We start from the raw sequence: 19,607 nt of genomic DNA on the forward strand, positions 1-19,607 counted from the left end.
CTTTGTCAGCTGACAATACAATGGTGACATCAACCCCACAAATATTTCCCCACTTGCCATCGCACCAGAGCAAGGCTAAGTGCCAGAATTGGCACATCTTATGGATGTGCCATTTCTGGGGCGGCTGAGAACTGATGTTTTTAGTCTGGGAGGGGGCCAATATCCATGGCTCCTTTCCAGGCTATTAATATCAGCCCGCAACTGTGTGTTTAGCCTTGCTGGTTTTTGACTATAGGGGGGACCCCACGTCAATTTTTTTGAGTTGATCATCCACATAATAACCATTAAAGGCTAACAAACAACTGTGAGCTGATATTAATAGCCTGGGAACATTTATGGCTATTGGCCCTTTTCTGGGAGCAGCTAACTGTACTGCTTTTCCCAGGCGCTGGTATGTGGCACACATGGCTACATGGATGTCACATACGTACACACGCACCGAACACCGATCTCGCTAGTACTGTTTTTTTTCCAGTATTGGAATCACCAGAACATGTGAACGCAGCCTAAAATAGGGAGACAGTAACGCGATTCTTCTGGAAACCTATTCAGAATCTGTAAGACCACGAGCCCGAGTCATCAAAGCTTTTACACCACAATTCTGGCATAATAATAAACTTTGAAAAGTCGCAAAACTTGAGCTCAACTGGAGTTTGTACTAAAATGTTGCAGATTTTGACATGGTCATGCATCTTAGGACGGGAGCGTGACGACTGTCGCTCATCAACTTCATGACGATCGGCGGCGGCATTCTCTAAACCACGAATCTTATTCCAACAAAAATAAAAAAAACACACTTGGTATTGCAGCATTGGTAATTCTGATCCTTCAAAATATACAATTAGTTAACTTATATGGGAAACGCCATAAAAAAAAGTTTAAACAAGAGAACTGCAATTTTTTTTTGTTCACTGCACCTCCCCAAAAAGTGCTACGAAAAGGCGATCAAAACATTGTATGAGCCCCAAATGGTGCCATTATAAACTACAGCTCGCCATGCTCCATTGATGGAGAAATAAAAAACGTATGAGTCTCAGGAAATGGCGACACAAACCAATTTTATTTTTTTTTTATTAAGTCATGATTTTATTAAAAAAACAAAACAAAACCATAGAAAATTCTATATTTGTTATGGCTGTAATCATACTGACCTGGCAAATCATAATGCCGAGTCAAACAAAGACAAACAGCAAAAAACAATGACGGAGTTCCGTTATTTACTACATAGTATGGAATGCAAATTGTCTCTTCAGAGAAGAGGACTAGAAAGGTAGCGCCACCTATTAGAAACAGCGCTGCAGTTCTGGTCCTCTTCCTCTCTGAAGAGACAATTTGCTTATTTAATTTCCTAGAGGAGCATTGCATGGCTTATAAGTCTCCTCACTCTGACATGCCAGAGAAATGTTACCCCTTAGACTACATTATATGGTATAGTGAATGGTGTCATAAAACCAGTCCTCATACTATGCAAAAATAAAAAAAAAAGTTATGGCTTTTGGAAGGGGAGGAACTCCCTTTTTTGTTCATTAATTTGTCATGTTCAGTGACCAAAAAATGGTTACAGACTTGAAAATGTCTAATGCATTTTTTTATTGTTCTCCTCCCGTAGACAAGCCAGTTCTTCGTGCTACCACCCAGAACCCAAACAGAATGACATCAGATTTGCATATGAGACGCATTCGGATCAGCTATGCGGCAGGCTGCGGAACCGGAACCCCCTTATGCCCTTGAAGTTTGTTCCTCAGCCCGATCGAATAGACTCGTAACATTTGTGGGGCAAATCGGGTTCAAGACACTCAAAGACGAAGCTCATTGTGACGGCGGCATGAGGAACTGTCCAAGATCTCTGTGGTTCTTCTACAGAATGGAGTTATTTCATGGTGTCTCTATTGACCTCTGGGAGGAAACTGGAGCATTATAACTGGGCAACGTACCGGGATAGGTCGCATTAATACAGTATTCTTTCTTCCTGCGCCCAAACCAACGTGCACGTGTGCTAGCCGTGATATTGACGTGAGCTGTGCATGCAGACATCTTAGAATATACTGCGACTTTCCCTAATGCTTACATATTGCCACACTCATTTCGGGCAATTATAAAACTTCTCCTTGTTCTGCATTTTCCCGTCATTCCTCCTGTACAAAAAAAATGCGCTTAGATATCAAACGCTATAGAGATTTGTTCTTTTTATTAGAATAGTTTCTGCAAGAGGGAAAACCATAAAACAAACTCTGCAATATCTGACCCCCAAGAGCTGACACTCTACTTGGTTATTGGAAGCACAGGCCATTTGCTACTAATATTATTACATCCTGCTTGTGTCCTTGATGGCGGAGAGGAGAAAGAATGTGGCTGATGTTAGAAAGCAGCCTTCAAGAATCGAATCCTGGAAACTTTAAGATGTTTTTTTTTTCACGGCTTGAGATTTGATTACGGTAAACGCAAAGGATTATTGGAAATATGGAAAAAACCATGGGTGGACTGGAGATGGATCTGGGGTTGGCTGGAGTCGGATGAGAGATAAGAGTATCAAAAGGGGGAAAATCTGTATCAAAAGGGGGAAAGCGAGTATGAAAAGGGGGAGAACGAGTATCGAAAGGGAGAAAACGAGTATCAAAAGGGGGAAAACTGGTATCATACGGGGGAAAACTGGTATCAAAAGGGAATAAACCATTGCACATTGGCCCCTATTCTTTTGGGTTTTGGGTAGTGCAGCAATTGGGCCGCTATGGCAGGAGCCAGGGTCCGAATAGACTTCATGTAGCCATATGGCTTGTAGAGTGTTGCATGAGGGAATGGGATTAAAGGTTAGGTGGAGGGAGGGGGGTCCTGTATTCGGGAACAGTGGCACAGGCGGAGCTAGATGGAGCTTTCCCCGTATACAAATGTATATTTTATCCTATTATTAATTCATAGTGTGTACATGTGAGTATATACCATGGCACATGCCCTCATTGGTGATTGTGAATACCCAGGTAGTGACCTGGCACCCAGGGCTTGTTGCCTCAGCACCTTTTTATGGGTATGGATAATTTTGATGCAAGTTTGTGATAGATGACGTATTGCTAATGATTAACGGTTGGAATGGCTGATCCCCTTGTACAGTTAGTGAATGTGCTGCAGAGTGAATGTGCTGCAGAGTGATAATTAAGCCTTAGGAGCAGCAATCTACAGTGACGTTGTTAATATTTGTAATACCGGGGCCATTATATATAGCGCTAATATATTCCTATTTTGACACTTTACTGCACTTTGTTCATTCCCCTTTTTATTCTCGTCCCAATAACTGAAAATTTGACGGCGGCGTCTGATCGCACCCTTCTAGTGGGAGCTCGAGAAGGCTCCTTCATCAACGTAGTTATGCTTTCTGCCATAACGCTGCAGCCAAGTAGTATTTGTCTTACTGAATATTGACTGTGAGACGTGGTTGTAGGGTACCTGGGTATTGCTTGTATGTATAGATATGGCGGACAGTGTGCGTGCCGGTTGCTTGCACTGTTAATATTGTATTCTGGATGATTTGCGTCGCTGTATACGGGAGGTGGGGGGCGTTGTATGGAAGACTGGGCTGCTACTATCCTTGATGTATCTGTCATATAAATGAAAGGATCTGCAGTCTGGTCTGAGAGGGTCGGGATTAGTGGATTTGGGTTTTGGACTTTGGCTGTCAAGAAATCCGTAAACCCTTTTGTAGGAGGGGAAACGGATTATGGTTGTGCTAAATTTCCATATTTCACATCGAAAAAAAAAAAAATCGATTTTTTAACTCTTGTATAGAGCTCGATATCGACAGATGATTGCCGTGCATAAGTACTCGGAAGGCTGGGGTTGGCCGTAGACAGCACTGGACACTTGTAGGTTCAGGGGGGATTAATTATTTAATGGTACTTTTGAGATTAATATACTATGATGGGAGGCAATTCCTGGAGGAAAGGTCATGCTACATAATATTTCGGACCTGAGCGCATTATTCGGTGTCGACAGGAGATTTGCGTTCTGTGTATCGGGAGGTCCCAGAGATTTTCACTACAGTCATATTTGGTACATCTCACGTCTATGAATAAGGTATCTGTATCTGCTCACGCCTGATTGGTCAGTTACGTACATATGAAAAATACTATTATTTCTTCCCCTGTATAGGAAATTTTGTTTTATTTCCACGAGAGGTACCACTTTTGGAGATCGATTGTGACTCATGATGCCGTGATGTCAATTGTGTGCCGTAATGACGTTTCTGGTTTAAAAACCCAATTTATAAAATTGGTGTTTTGTCAGATCTTCCGAAAAATGTCCGGAATCAAGGAGAGAAATGGTCATCATAATTAGAAAAAAATTGAGACCGCGCAGAACCGCTCCTTTCATCCAGGACGAGCCCCCAAGATTTCAGACCGTGTGCATTAATTTACGGGTCTGAGCTGAATTTTCACAATGGCTTCTAGAGAACTTTTTAATGTATTATCTGTCTTCAAAAGCCATAATTGATATTAATTCTAATAGTATTAGTAGTTTTGCTTTCCGGATCCTTCCTCTCCTGTACATTCACTATACACCTACTTTCAGAGGAGCATGTAACAAGTAGTGGTAATGCCATCTGCCGGAAACACTTGTGCAACATTTGTATAGAACATCTGCTCTTTTATCTCTTTCCTTGGCGTCCATATTAATACATTTCTTAAAGAAATCATGTCGTTCCTCTTGCAGCCATTTTGGGTAAATACCCATTTGCATGCATTTACAGTAATAATGCAATTATAAATGAAAGGACTAGTCTCCAATCAAGGAGATAAACCCATATAGTTTCCGCCGACCTCCTCATAACTTCCCACCCTTGGCCCAAAGATTTTTTTCCTGATGTTTTGCTGCGCCTTTATCTCTGCAAAAGGGCCAGCGATGGGGTTAATCTGCAAAACTACGTAAATCCGCTTATGCCGAAACTAACCCTCATCTGTTACATCTACGCCTGTCATCTTAGTGTCTTCTGCCATATGTATGTATATTTATTGGTTTATTTATTACGCCTATTAATAAAAAAAGGTGCTGAATATCAACGTCCATGTGATCTTTTATGCTTGTGATAATCTAATCATATCATTTTTTTAATTAACAGGCCGCCAATAACTTTGCTTATGTGGAATGTGATGAAAATATATACTGTAGAAATGGAGGAAACATACATTTATAAGTACAGTTGTGCTCAAAAATTTACATACCCTTGCAGAATTTTTGCTTTCTTGGCCTTTTTTCAGGGAATATGAATGATAACACCAAAACTTTTTCTCCACTCATGGTTAGTGGTTGGGTGAAGCCATTTCTTTGTCAAACTACTGTGTTTTCTCTTTTTAAATCATAATGACAACCCAAAACATCCAAAAGACCCTGGTCAAAAGTTCACATACCCTGGTGATTTTGGCCTGATAACATGCACAGAAGTTGACACAAATGGGATTGACTGGCTACTAAAGGTAACATCCTCACCTGTGACCTGTTTGCTTGTAATCAGTGTGTGTGCATAAAGGCTGAGTGAGTTTCTGGGATCCTGACAGACTCTTGCATCTTTCATCCAGCCACTGACGTTTCTGGATTGTGAGTCATGGGGAAAGCAAAAGAATTGTCAACGGATCTATGGGAAAAGGTAGTTGAACTGTATAAAACAGGAAAGGAATACAAGAAGATATCCAAGGAAACTGTGAATAACAAATGGAAAATCGGGGGCTCTGTAAAAATAAAACCACGATCAGGCAGACCAACAAAAAGGTCATCTACAACTGCCAGGAAAATTGTTTGAGATGCAAAGAAAAACCCACAAATAGCATCAACTGAAATACTGGACTCTCTGAAAACAAGTGGTGTGGCTGTTTCAAGATGCACAATAAGGAGGCACTTGAAGAAAAATGGGCCGCATGGTCGAGTCGCCAGAAGAAAGCCATTACTGCGCAAATGCCACAAAGTATCTCACCTACAATACACAAAACAGCACAGAGGCAAGCCTCAAAACTTCTGGAACAAGGTAATTTGGAGTGATGAGACCAAAATTGAACTTTTTGGCCACAACCATAAAAGTTACATTTGGAGAGAGATCATCAAGACCTATGATGAAAGGAACACCATCCCTACTGTAAAGCACGGAGGAGGATCGCTGATGTTTTGGGGATATGTGAGCTTCAAAGGCATAGGTAACTTGATCAAAGTTGAAGGAAAGATGAATGCAGCACGTTATCAGCAAATACTGGAGGCAAATTTGCACTCATCAACCCGGAAGCTGCGCATGGGACGTACTTGGATGTTCCGACATGACAACGATCCAAAACACAAGGCCAAGTCGACTTGTCATGGGCTAGAGTAGAGCAAAGTGAAGGTTCTGGCGTGGCCATCTCAGTCTCCTGACCTCAATATCATTCAGCCACTCTGGGGAAATCTCAAGTGCGCAGTTCATGCTAGACAGCCCAGGAATTTACAGGAACTGGAGGCTTTATGCCAAGAAGAGTGGGCAGCTTTACCATCTGAAAAAATAAAGAACCTCATCCACAACTACCACAAAAGACTTCAAGCTGTCATTGATGTTAGTGGGGGCAATACACGGTATTAAGAAATGGGGTATGTAAACTTTTGATCAGGGTCATTTGGATGTTTTGGGTAACATTATGACTTTAAAAGAGAAAACACAGTAGTTTGACAGTAAATGGCTTTACCCAACCACTGACCATGAGTGGAGAAAAAGTTTTTGTGTTATCATTCATGTTCTCTGAGAAAAGACCAAGAAAGCAAAAAATGGGCCGGGTTATGTCAACTTTTTGAACACAACTGTATGTGGACAGGGCGGGGAGTCCTAAAGCAGGGGTGTAATCCAACACATATATGGACTGAACCAATATCTAGTCTTTAATAGACTTTATTTTGCCTAATTGCAAACTTCATGGTCCCATGTCAAGAGAAGCCCTTTCTGTTTTTTTTTATCCCTGACTGTGTTATCATATCATTTTTCATTATATTAGATTTGAAGTGTTTTTTTTGTAATTTTGAGAAAAAATGATTTTAAACGTAATTAATGAATTACAAAAAAAATATTATTTGCCTGTTTTCTGGACTTATCTTTATTTAGGTGGAGTTATGCTTCGGTTATGTGTATTGTGTTATAATTCGAGCTCCCAATCAAAATTTTATATAACATAGGTGTAAAATTACGTGTGATTAATTTGATATGTCTTTCTAGTGACTGTAGTTCCATCTGTCTTATACTTCATGCAGCCACTGGGTTATAGAACAGAATTCTTTCTAACTCGAGCCACCACTAGGGGGAGCTCTCTGCATGCAAATGTAAATCTCTCCTTCATCTCAATAGATGCACAGCTCCACCTAGTGGTGGCTACATTTAAGCCAAATCTCATTCATTTTTATGGTCCTGCACAGTGATTAGTTTACTCTTCCTTCGGGTCAGTTTTATCTTTAATAATAGGAGGAGATTATGGAAATCCCAGAGTCTTCTTACATTTTTTTTTGTGCATTTTCACAACACATGTTACTCACTTGCTCCGGCGCTAACAACTCTGCTCATCCCCTGGTTCAGCTGATTCCTATGCGCACCTCTGAGGACACAGTCTTCCAAAGTCTTAAAAGCTAAATAAGGTGGCGGCATACTGTCTGAGTATTCGAGTGGTTGGCATGCAAGCGGCTACTACTGGATGATTATACTGTACACATCTACAGTGAGTCACCTGACCGGCTCAACTCTGCTGCATTGAGACACATGACTTTGTTGGATTAGAGTCAGTAATGAGCGGTCATAGAGGAGCGCTCAGGAAGCAACCCAGGGGCAGATTAGAATTTCAGGTCTCCACCGCAGCTCCAGCCGAAAACCTCCAATGGAGGACAGGAGCAATGAGAAAATGGAAACCAGTCTTAGGCGCGCAGGAAAGAGACTCGGACGAGAGATGGGGTTAAACCACAACGCATTTCGACGGAGAATCCGTCTTCATCAGGTGGATTTTTTACTGATCCTGATGAAGACGGATCCTCCGTTGAAACGAGTTGTGGTTTAACCCCATCTCTCGTCTGAGTCTTTTTCCTGCACTCCTAAGACCGTTTTCCATTTTCTCACATGACTTTGTTGGGCTCTATTATTACAATGAATCACCTTATCTATTCCACTCTGTTATATTGCAATGATCTTTCTCCTTACTATCTCGACTTTGCTACATTGCTGGTGTCATCAGTTTACCACGACAGAGAGGGACCAGAAGACCTCAGCATCTGATTTCACGTACTCCTGCACTGATTAGACGAACTTCTTCATATTCAACGGTGCAGGTTTCTGTTAGCAGTGCAGGGGTTAATCTGTTCAGCTCAAGAGTCTCTGAAGCCTCCCTGCTTGGATGATCTCAGCTGTCCAGTATTGGCCACTCCCCTTTCCTATATATACTTTGGATTGCCAGTGTTAGTCTTGTACTGTCTGGTGTGGGGTGGAGGTGTCGGTTGTTGGTAGAGGCGTTTGGAGTGTTGATCTGTGACTGTTGCTTTGTTTGTCAACTGTGTGTGATTGCTCATCCTGTCTATTTTAATGTACCTCCCTTTTCTCCTGGTGTTCCTCTCTGTTGTCTGTGAGTGAATATTTGGATGTTTGGTATTTTCATTTATCCTGTACATCCTTACTTGTTTGTCTGGTTTGCGTATATACATACACTATTACTCCCCATGTCCCTGGGTGGGGAGTGGGATAGATATAGGGCTGATTCAGGAGGTCAGCAAGGTATGTGGTCCTGGCGTCTTCACCATCAGAAGTAATCCAGGGACAGCTAGGGTGCCCCTAGCATTAAGGACAGGAAAGAAGCACCTGGCCACGGGTATTCTGACAACAGAGTTGTCGAGTTGTGACAGCTGGGCTTTGCTACAGTGAGTCTCCTGATTTACCCAGCTCTGATACATCACTGATCAGTGCAATTCAGGACAATTGCTAGGTCTTCTCTGCTGCGCCATTAACTCAACTCTGCTTCATTGGTCTACTGCTCTGTTGTTGTCCAGCCATTGCAGCCTCCATCATTCAAGCCTGTCTATCTCTCTGCATCAATATCTTTGGTCCTGCGGCACGGCAGTCGCTGATTGGGGCTGTGGGCTTTGTGACTTCTCACCAGGTGAGATATTAGACCTTCATTATAATATCAGACCCAAGAACAGTTCCAGGGGAATGTGAGTGCTTGAGGTAGAGCGCTTTCTGTCTACTTCACTTTTGACCTAACAAATATAATGCATGATCATCAGTTTGGTATGACTCCACCTAGCCCCATGTCTGACCAGGTTGTTCCTGCACTGATCCTCATCTCATCTACGAAGCATTGGTCTAGTCAGACTTAAGAATATAATTGGGTTGAGAAACCAAAAGCAGGAAAACCTATATACACCTGTGCACACACAAACTTTATTACAAGTAAACTTATAATTGTCGCCATATTTTGTACTTGAGAAATGATTTTCTCAATGGCATCCCATGGCTTTGGCACACAGTATTTTTTTTCATTGGTCCTCCTCCATCTTGCAGTGTTCACCTTTAATTGAACCCTGGAAGGTCAGTCCATCCAGTAATGTAGGGTAAGTATGTGAACCTCCTTTACGTCACACTGGACCGGAGGTAGAATGGCTCCTTCATTGGATCCAGTATCTCCTTAATTCACCATTTGCTTTTGCAGCGTTGATAGACCCAGCGCATCTTGGGTGAGATGACCGTAGGTGTGCCCGTACTGGAACTTGTAACCTATGGGAATGTTTAGAACCAGATCAATTCAATTATTAGTGCAGCTTAAAGCAGAAACCTAATTGACACACATTTTAAAGGGAGTCTGTCACCCTCAAAATGGCAATCTAGCTTCCTAAACATTTATATACGGCAATGAGCCCCTGTCTAAATCATAAGAGGCAAGTTTAGCTTAACTTAATATTTCATTAAAAATCAACAATTATTTGATATGCAGACGGGGTACTCGTGTGCACCCTTGGTGCGGCCTAGGGCTTGGTGCGGCCTAGGGCTTGATGGGACCTAGGGCTTGGTGCAGCCTAAGGCTTGGTGGGGCCTAGGGTTTGGTGCGGCCTAGGGTTTGGTGCGGCCTAGGGCTTGGTGGGGCCTAGGGCTTGGTGCACTGTCACGCCCTTCTATTTGCATAATAATGCAGCTCCCTTAAACCCATTGACTCGTCTCTAAGGCCCAGAGCGAACAATGCCTCTCCTGTCTGTGCCTGTGACTGACACTGGATGATCGCGGTGTCGCACACACAATTCGTTGTGCAGCGCGCCGATATCTCATCCAAGGAGTTAGTAATGAGAGCGTGCCCGCAGCCGTTGTGTGCGACCACACTGACACTATGAGCGTGCCGGTGCCATCACCCAGTGTTGGTGTGCAGGCGCAGAGAGGAGACACAGTGTTAGAGACAAGTCAGTCAATGTAAGATATCAGCTTTCTTATGCAAACAGGATGGTGTGATGGAGCACCAACGCAAAGGCCACGACAAGGGTGCACCGAAACGCCCTCATTTGCATATCAAATGAAAGTTGATTTTAATTTAAATATTAAGCTATACTTGAATAGTATGATTCCATAGGGGCTAGGTGCCCTATATAAATGTTTATGCAGCTTAATTGCCATTTTTCGGGGGGTGTAATAGACTCCCTTTTAGATGTGATCCTTAAAAATGTTCCAATTTTTAATATAAAAAAGCTTTAAAGAGATCCAAGTGTGTTCTTTTTCTGCTGTGTTGCTGCCTGCTTATGATTGGGCAACTCATACAGGGAGCAGAAGTACACGCCCCCTAGTGAAAACTATCTAATACCACCCACTCGGCCTTAAGGAAAGTTAACTCATTAGGTGCCAAATACTTTAATTGTTAATATCTCCACAACGGAAAGTTGATATAAAAAAATGTTTTATTCCATTCTGCAGCCGATGTTTCATCGTGTATGAAGTTCAACATTAAAAATTTGGTGAATAGATAACATGCAGTGGCAGCCAACACTAGGGGTAGTAAAACAGTATGCAATGTGACCTTAAGCCCCTCCTAATGGTGGCTAGTAAGCATGTACATAATTGCACCTGATATGGAAAATTGCATTAATTCCATAATTTAAAATAGCAATATGCTAAAAGGCCACTTGGAGGAACATTATATTGTGCATCTGTCACAATTGTGACTACAGTTCTGACCAAAAAATTCAGTATAAAGGCTGGGAGATGTTTATGCTAAATGTGTCTCTATGTGATGTGAAGTGCAGACTGTCAAGGTTTTGCTAGCATGTCATGATAGTGTATTGAGTTTCGCACCATTCTTGACTGTAAGTCTTAGTTATATAAACCGCCTTTAGAATTTTCTGACCTGGCACATAACCTGTATAGCGGGGCAATAATCCCAGCTGCTCCAGGTAGATGTGACTCTGGTCGGACTGGACACTATTCCCTTCCCGCGGCTCCTGGACTCCTAATTTATATCCTTTTTTAAGAGTCCTGTGACCAAACTCGGTAATAGCTCTGTTGGTGGTGATGGGATAGCCAGTGCCAATGAGAAAACGAGAGCGGGGAACATACCCGGTGTAACCTGGGGAAAGTGGAAATTTCACGGATAAGGAAACTTTACATGCACAAAATAATACACTACATTCAGCATTGATGTACCTTAGTTACATTCAGTGGGTCGATGTCAGCTATGGTGTGAGGTTCTCACTACCATTCAAAGTACCCTCATGGGTTAACTAGCGAATATAGCTTGGAGGGGTCCCCAAATATTAAAACATAACCCTCAATCAATTATTAAAAAGACAAATATCACAAACAAACCAAATAAAATGCTTGTGCAACCCAGTGCTCATTAAAAAATGGTTTGGTCCCACCACTATTGACGGACAAAAGATCCCGGCCTCTTTCCGGAAGTACCTAACAAGGACGGGCCCCAAGTGGACCCATAGTGATACCTCCAATGATATGGGACTGAATACTCCCTACGCGTTTCTTCCCCAATGGTTGGGATTCATCAGGGGAGTTTATATAAAGATTTGGGAAGTAAGAAAAAATTAATCCTGTCCGTAAGTGAATGCAGGCCCTGCAGTGGCAAGGTGCCAGGTCAGAGAAAATGACTGCCCATGTCACTGTCAGAGTGAGTCCACACTCACTCTGACAGTGACATGGGCAGTCACTTTCTCTGGGTCCACTTGGGGCCTGTCCTTGTTAGGACAGGAGCAATACTGGGGCACGACAGGGAGTCTAGGAAATTATTTACATACCGCTTATGTCTCCCCTTATATATTCCCCTGTACCTTGTTTGGATCCATCTCCCGGCAAGGTACTTCCGGAGGAGGCCGGGATCTTTTGTCCGTCAACAGTGGTGAGACCAAACCATTTTTTAATAAGCACTGGCTTGCACGAGCACTTTATCTGGTTTGTTTGTGATACTTGTCTTTTTAATAATTGATTAAAGGTTATGTTTTAATATTTAGGGACCCCTTCAGGCTACTTACATTCAGTGGGTCTGAAAAATCTAGAACATTAAAGTCCGTATCCACTGGTGAACACTCTGTGGCGCTATAGCTCAGTTTATGTGATACGGAGATCAAAATCTCCAACTTTCCTTTACCAAGGCATAAAGATTCATGATCAAATTCTGACTGCCTGCAGCCACCACTAGGTGGAGCTAGAGAGTATACTGTTATGTGAGCGCGCTGCTGTGCTACTACAGTGTCAGAGCGCAAGGGCAGACACAAAAACTGATTATATATTGTACACTACATGCTCCTACCAACGGAGCGCTGTCAATCAAGATAAACTGACTGGCTTTAATACGCAGCTAGGAAAACGTAACGATGCTCCAAGGCATAGACCACGCCGAGGGTGCACCTGAGCGCCTTCATCTCCATACTAAATAATAGTAGATATTTCAACAAACATTAGCTTAAATTATTTATGCCTGGTATGATTTTTTTTTTTTACAGAGCCCCTATATAAATATTTATGTCGTTTAACTGACATTTTAGAAGTGATCGACTCTATTTAAAGGGTAAGTCCATATTTGAAAACCATGTGTCACCTCTAATAGGAAAACAGAGGGACCCCTAGTGGAGAAACAGCAGATCCACTCTAAAGAGTGATTACTGAATGCCTACTCCTGCCTCCACCAAGACACATGCGTAGATGGTACTTGCTAAAAATCTATTTTTTCCAGCTTTTTTTACTTTTGATTTTTTATTTTGTAATTCCATTTTTTATTCATTAGATACTTGTTTTTTTTAATTTATGAATTAAAAAGTTTTTAAAAAAAAAAAAAGAAAACAGCACCTGAGATGAAATACTTGTTGGGATCCTCATCCTCCATGTAGTAAGGGGAAACCTGTATCTGAAAGGCACTGGGAGAAATGTAGGGAGTGGGTACTTTAGACAGTGCAGGGAGTGGGGTTCGGTACTTGGCTGTGAGAAGCTGGAAAAAGAGAAAAAAAAGGAAAAAAAAACCCCTCAAATATCAATACTGATTACAGACTGTGCCAGTAGTGTAAGGCGACATTATTGTAAATGCAGTGAGGTCAGTTCACAAAGGCTGAGAGCCACAAGGTGACTATTCACACTGTGTAAGCACAAATATCCACATTCACAACATTGTAGCTACATAATGCTGGAAAATACCCAAGGTAATAAAGTAAAAAAAAAAAAAAAAGTGTTAAAAATAATAAAAAAAAAAATCGCTAAATAAATCAGTAAAAAAAAAAAAAATATTCCCCAATAAATCCATTTTTTCAAAATAAAAAAAAACAAAAACAATAAAAGTACACATATTTGGTATCGCCGCGTCCGTAATGACCTGCCCTATAAAACTGTCCCATTAGTTAACCCCTTTAGCGAACCCCTTAAAAAATAAAAATAAAAAACGAAGCAAAAAATAATGATTTATTATCATACCACCGAACAAAAAGTGCAATAACGCGCGATCAAAAAGACGCATATAAATATGCATGGTACCGCTGAAAACGTCATCTTGTCCCGCAAAAAACGATCCACAATACAGCATCATCCGCAAAAAAATAAAAAAGTTATAGCTCGCAGAATAAAGCGATACAAAAATAATTATTTTTTATATAAAATAGATTTCATTGCAAAAAACCGACAAAACATAAAAAAACGACCTAAATGAGGTATCGCTGTAACCGTACTGACCCGAAGAATAAAACCGCTTTATCAATTTTACCGCACGCGGAACGGTGTAAACGCACCCCCCCAAAAGAAATTCATGAAACGCTGGTTTTTGTTCATTCTGCGTCCCAAAAATCGGAATAAAAAGCGATCAAAAAATGTCACGTGCCCGAAAATGGTACCAATAAAAACGTCAACTCGTCCCGCAAAAAATAAGACCTCACATGACTCGGTGGGTCAAAATACGGAAAAATTATAGCTCACAATATGTGGTGATGCAAAAACTATTTTTACAATAAAAAGCGTCTTTTAGCGTGCGACAGCCGCCAAACATAAAAACCGCCATAAATCGTAAATCAAACCCCCCGTTATCACCCCCTTAGTTAGGGAAAAATAATAAAACTAAAAGAAAATGTATTTATTTCCATTTTCCCGCTAGGGTTAGGGTTAGGGCTAGGGTTAGGGTTAGGGCTAGGGTTAGGGCTAGGGTTAGGGTTAGGGTTAGGGCTAGGGTTAGGGCTAGGGTTAGGGCTAGGGCTCAGATTAGGGTTAGGGGTGTGTTGAGGTTCTGGTTGGAGTTATAATTGGGGGTTTCCACTGTTTGGGCACATCAGGTGCTCTCCAAAGGCAACATGGCGTCTGATCTCAATTCCAGCCAATTCTGCGTTGAAAAAGTCAAATGGTGCTCCTTCCCTTCCAAGCTCTGCCATGTGCCCAAACAGTGTTTTACCCCCACATGTAGGGTATCAGCCTACTCAGGACAAATTACAAAACAACTTTTGGGGTCCAATTTCTCCTGTTACCCTTAGGAAAATAAAAAATTGGGGGCAAAAATATAATTTTGCGGAAAAAAATGTTTTTTTTATTTTCACGCCCAGGCGTTATAAACTTCTGTGAAGCACTTGGGGGTTCAAAGTGCTCTCCACACATCTAGATAAGCTCGGTGGGGGGTCTAGTTTCCAAAATGGGGTCACTTGTGGGGAGTTTCAATAGTTTAGGTACATTAGGGGCTCTCCAAACGCATATGACACCCGCATACCAATCCATCAAAGTCTGCATTCCAAAACGTCACTACTTCCCTTCCGAGCCCCGACGTGTGCCCATACAGTAGTTTTCTCCCACATATGAGGTATCAGCGTACTCAGGACAAATTGGACAACAAATTTTGGGGTCCAATTTCTCCTGTTACCCTTGGGAAAATAAAAAAAATGGGGACTAAAAGATGATGTTTGTTGAAAAAATACGATATTTTTATTTTCACGCCCGGTCGTTATAAACTTCTGTGAAGCACTGGGGGGTTCAAAGTGCTCACCACACATCTAGATAAGTTCATTAGGGGGTCTAGTTTCCAAAATGGGGTCACTTGTGGGGGGTTTCCACTGTTTAGGTACATCAGGGGCTCTCCAAACGCAACATGACACCCGCAGACCATTCCATCAAAGTCTGCATTCCAAAACGTCACTACTTCCCTTCCGAGCCCCGACGTGTGCCCATACAGTAGTTTTCTCCCACATATGAGGTATCAGCGTACTCAGGACAAATTGGACAACAACTTTTGGGGTCCAATTTCTCCTGTTACCCTTGGGAAAATAAAAAAATGGGGACTAAAAGATGATGTTTGTTGAAAAAATACGATATTTTTATTTTCACGCCCGGTCGTTATAAACTTCTGTGAAGCACTGGGGGGTTCAAAGTGCTCACCACACATCTAGATAAGTTCATTAGGGGGTCTAGTTTCCAAAATGGGGTCACTTGTGGGGGGTTTCCACTATTTAGGTACATCAGGGGCTCTCCAAACGCAACATGACACCCGCAGACCATTCCATCAAAGTCTGCATTCCAAAACGTCACTACTTCCCTTCCGAGCCCCGACGTGTGCCCATACAGTAGTTTTCTCCCACATATGAGGTATCAGCGTACTCAGGACAAATTGGACAACAACTTTTGGGGTCCAATTTCTCCTGTTACCCTTGGGAAAATAAAAAAATGGGGACTAAAAGATCATGCTTGTGGAAAAAATACGATTTTTTTATTTTCACGCCCGGACGTTATAAACTTCAGTGAAGCACTGGGGGGTTCAAAGTGCTCACCACACATCTAGATAAGTTCCTTGGGGGGTCTAGTTTCCAAAATGGTGTCATTTGTGGGGGGTTTCTACTGTTTTGGTATATCAGGGGCTTTCCTAACGCGACATGGTGTCCGATCTCAATTCCAGCCAAAAACGTCAAATGGCGCTGCTTCCCTTCCGAGCTCTGCCATACGCCCAAATAGTGGTTTACCCCCACATGTGTGGTATCAGCGTACTCAGGATAAATTGCACAATATCTTTTAGGGTCCTGTTACTTTTGGAAAAATAAGAATTGAGGGTGAAAAGATCATTTTTGTGGAAAAAATATGATTTTTTAATTGTACTGCTGTACGTTATAAACTTCTGTGAAGCCCTTGGGGGTTCAAAGTTCTCACCACACATCTAGATAAGTTCCTTGGGGGGTCTAGATTCCAAAATGGTGTCATTTGTGGGGGGTTTCCACTGTTTTGGTACATCAGGGGTTTTCCAATCGCGACATGGTGTCCGATCTCAATTCTAGCCAAAAACGTCAAATGGCGCTGCTTCCCTTCCGAGCTCTGCTATGCGCCCAAATAGTCATTTACACCCACATATGGGGTATCAGCGTACTCAGGACAAATTGCACAATAACTTTTAGGGTCCTGTTACCCTTGGAAAAATAAAAATTGGGGGTGAAAAGATCATTTTTGTGGAAAAAATATGATTTTTTAATTGTACCGCTGTACGTTATAAACTTCTGTGAAGCCCTTGTGGGTTCAAAGTTCTCACCACATATCTAGATAAGTTCCTTGGGGGGTCTAGTTTCCAAAATGGGGTCACTTGGGGGGGTTTCCACTGTTTAGGTACATCAGGGGCTCGCCAAACGTGACATGGCGTCCGATCTGAATTCCAGCCAATTTTGCATTGAAAAAGTCAAACGGCGCTCCTTCCATTCTGAGCTCTGCCATGCGCCGAAACAGTGGTTCCCCCCCCACATATCAGGTATCAGCGTACTCAGGACAAATTGCACAATAAGTCTTGCAGTCCAATTTCTCCTGTTACCCTTGGTAAAATAAAGAAAATTGAACCTGAAGTATTTTTTTTGTGAAAAAAAGTTAAATGTTCATTTTTTTTTTAATATTCAAAAAATTCCTGTGACGCACCTAAAGGGTTAATAAACTTCTTGAATGTGGTTTTAAGCACCTTAAGGGGTGCAGTTTTTAGAATGGTGTCACTTTTGGGTATTTTCTATCATATAGACCCCTCAAAGTGGCTTCAAATGTGAAGTGGTCCCTAAAAATAAAATGGTGTTGCAAAAATGAGAAATCGCTGGTCAATTTTTAACCCTTATAACTTCCTAACAAAAAAAAATTTTGGTTCCAAAACTGTGCTGATGTAAAGTAAACATGTGGGAAATGTTATGTATTAAGTTTTTTGTGTGCCGTATCGTTGTGATTTAAGGGCATAAAAATTCAAAGTTGGAAAATTGCGAAATTTTCAAAATTTTCGCCAAATTTCCGTTTTTTTCACAAATAAACGCAAGTTATTTGAATGCAATTTTACCACTAACATGAAGTACAATATGTCACGAGAAAACAATGTCAGAATCACCGGGATCCATAGAAGCGTTCCAGAGTTATGACCTCATAAAGGTACAGTGGTCAGAATTGTAAAAATTGGCCCGGTAGTTAACGTGCAAACCACCCTTGGTAGTGAAGGGGTTAAGGAAAATGAACACAGGTGATTGCAGCACAGACCCAGCACAGACTGACAGCCCAGACACAAAGTATCAAAAAGACAGAAAAAGAGTCTCAACACTTCTGTTAGGCCAAATTGGGGACAGATGTTACTAACTACTGCCACTCCTATAAAAGCTGTCAAAGAGTGGGAAAGTCAGGGTCTGCTCCAAAGGCTCCCCTGATCTCTGCCAGTGATAGAGGAGCCTTTCCAGAGGATTGCTGTGGATATTGTGGGACCACTGGCCGTACCCAGCAGCTCTGGAAAGCAGTGCATCCTCACTGTGGTAGACTACGCTACCCGGTAATCGGATGCAGTGGCTCTGTCCTCAACTAGGGCGGATAAGGTGGCAGATGCCCTGTTAGCCATCTTTTCACAAGTAGGATTTCCCAGGGTGATGCTTATTGACCAGGGGACTCAATTTGGGTGTCGCTTAATGGAGGCTCTCTGTAAGAAAATGCAGGTGAAGCGTCTGGTATTGAGCGTGTATCACCCCCAAACCAATGGTTTGTGTGGGTGCTTCAACGGTACCCTCAAACAGATGCTAAATATGCTGATTGAGATCCAAGGACGCGACTGGGAGTGGTACGTCCCACACCTGCTATTCGCTTACCAAGAGGTTCCACAGGCCTCGACGGAGTGTTCCCTGTACGGCAGGCGAATTTGGGATCCCCTCAGGTTGGTAAGGAAATCCTGGGAAGATGAGCCGAGCCCTTCAGAAGTGTCCATCGTGGAGTATGTCATGCGCTTCTGTGACAAGATGCAGACCTTGACGCAGTTGGTGCATGACAACATGGCTCAGGCTGGCCAGAAGCACTGGTATGACCAGGTGGGTCAGAAGGTGTGGGTGCTGGTACCCGTACCAAAGGATAAGCTTCAGGCGGCTTGGGAAGGCCTGTACGTCGTACACCAACAGGTCAACCCAGTCACCTACCTGCAACCTACCAGAGTACGGGGGATATACAAATAAATCCCTGACATATAAGTGCGATCTAAAGAGGATTCTCTGAAAGTAACCAAGTGCCTCAACTTTTTATCTATATCGAAAATTTGTGCCTCTTTCTAGGATTCCCATCAATCAGGAGAAGATAGACAGTAAAAAAAATGAAAAGGGTTGTCAGACAACCCATTTAAGTCTCGTGCAGGACCTGAGAATCAGACATAAAGGGAAGAAAGAATGAAGCTGTCATCTACTGATGTTTCTACTTATTGACAGCAGTGCCTTTGGGAACCACCATGAAGGTGTCCGTGCCCTGATGGTCAGGGGTCACACTGAATAAACATCATGGGCCAGATCCTCAGGCTGAAAGTTGTGCAACCTTGCTTTTAGATACCCCAGACAAGACATTTACTGGAAGCCATCCATGTTCTCATCTCACCTGCTTCTCCTGCTCTGTTCGAGGCTTCTGCTGACCACTCTGAAGTGTGCTCATCAGTATCTGCTCCTTGAGATGACTCTGCTGTTGATCTTGCTCCTTGTGAAAGTCAATCAGGGCATCCCGAGTGGTCTCGGCGTACGTCTTTGCAAAGAATTTCTGAGATCTAGGGATGAAGCCTGAGAAGATAAGATTGAGGAGAGCAAATATTTGTTTGATTCCACTAAATATCGGGGTTATATTTCAATATTTCCACCTGAAAGAAGACAACTCGAGTGTGATATGGAGCCCAGCACGGCTC

The 19,607-nt window shown here is 42.3% G+C and overlaps 2 protein-coding genes across 6 annotated transcripts in view; one reads left to right on the forward strand and one right to left on the reverse strand.

Moving 5' to 3' along the window:
* Positions 1–5,048, forward strand: part of RUSC2 (RUN and SH3 domain containing 2) — a 106,270-nt gene extending 101,222 nt beyond the window's left edge. For all 4 annotated transcript variants that reach the window (XM_073553160.1, XM_073553162.1, XM_073553163.1 and 1 more), the window contains one exon: positions 1,610–5,048. In XM_073553160.1, the coding sequence (XP_073409261.1) occupies positions 1,610–1,766 (157 nt within the window). In that variant the 3' untranslated portion in view covers positions 1,767–5,048. The remainder of the gene's footprint in view (positions 1–1,609) is intronic.
* Positions 5,049–9,387: 4,339 nt separating this feature from the next.
* CIMIP2B (ciliary microtubule inner protein 2B) overlaps positions 9,388–19,607 on the reverse strand; it is a 28,842-nt gene continuing 18,622 nt past the window's right edge. For both annotated transcript variants that reach the window (XM_073553165.1, XM_073553164.1), the window contains exons 3-6: positions 19,310–19,485; positions 13,301–13,439; positions 11,352–11,570; positions 9,388–9,742 (exon numbers count right to left, since the gene is read on the reverse strand). In XM_073553165.1, coding sequence (XP_073409266.1) covers positions 9,654–9,742; positions 11,352–11,570; positions 13,301–13,439; positions 19,310–19,485 — 623 coding nt within the window. In that variant the 3' untranslated portion in view covers positions 9,388–9,653. The remainder of the gene's footprint in view (positions 9,743–11,351; positions 11,571–13,300; positions 13,440–19,309; positions 19,486–19,607) is intronic.

This window comes from Dendrobates tinctorius, unplaced genomic scaffold, assembly GCF_039654945.1.
Source record: "Dendrobates tinctorius isolate UK_male_01 unplaced genomic scaffold, ASM3965494v1 ptg000197l, whole genome shotgun sequence".
Classification (NCBI taxonomy): domain Eukaryota; kingdom Metazoa; phylum Chordata; class Amphibia; order Anura; family Dendrobatidae; genus Dendrobates; species Dendrobates tinctorius.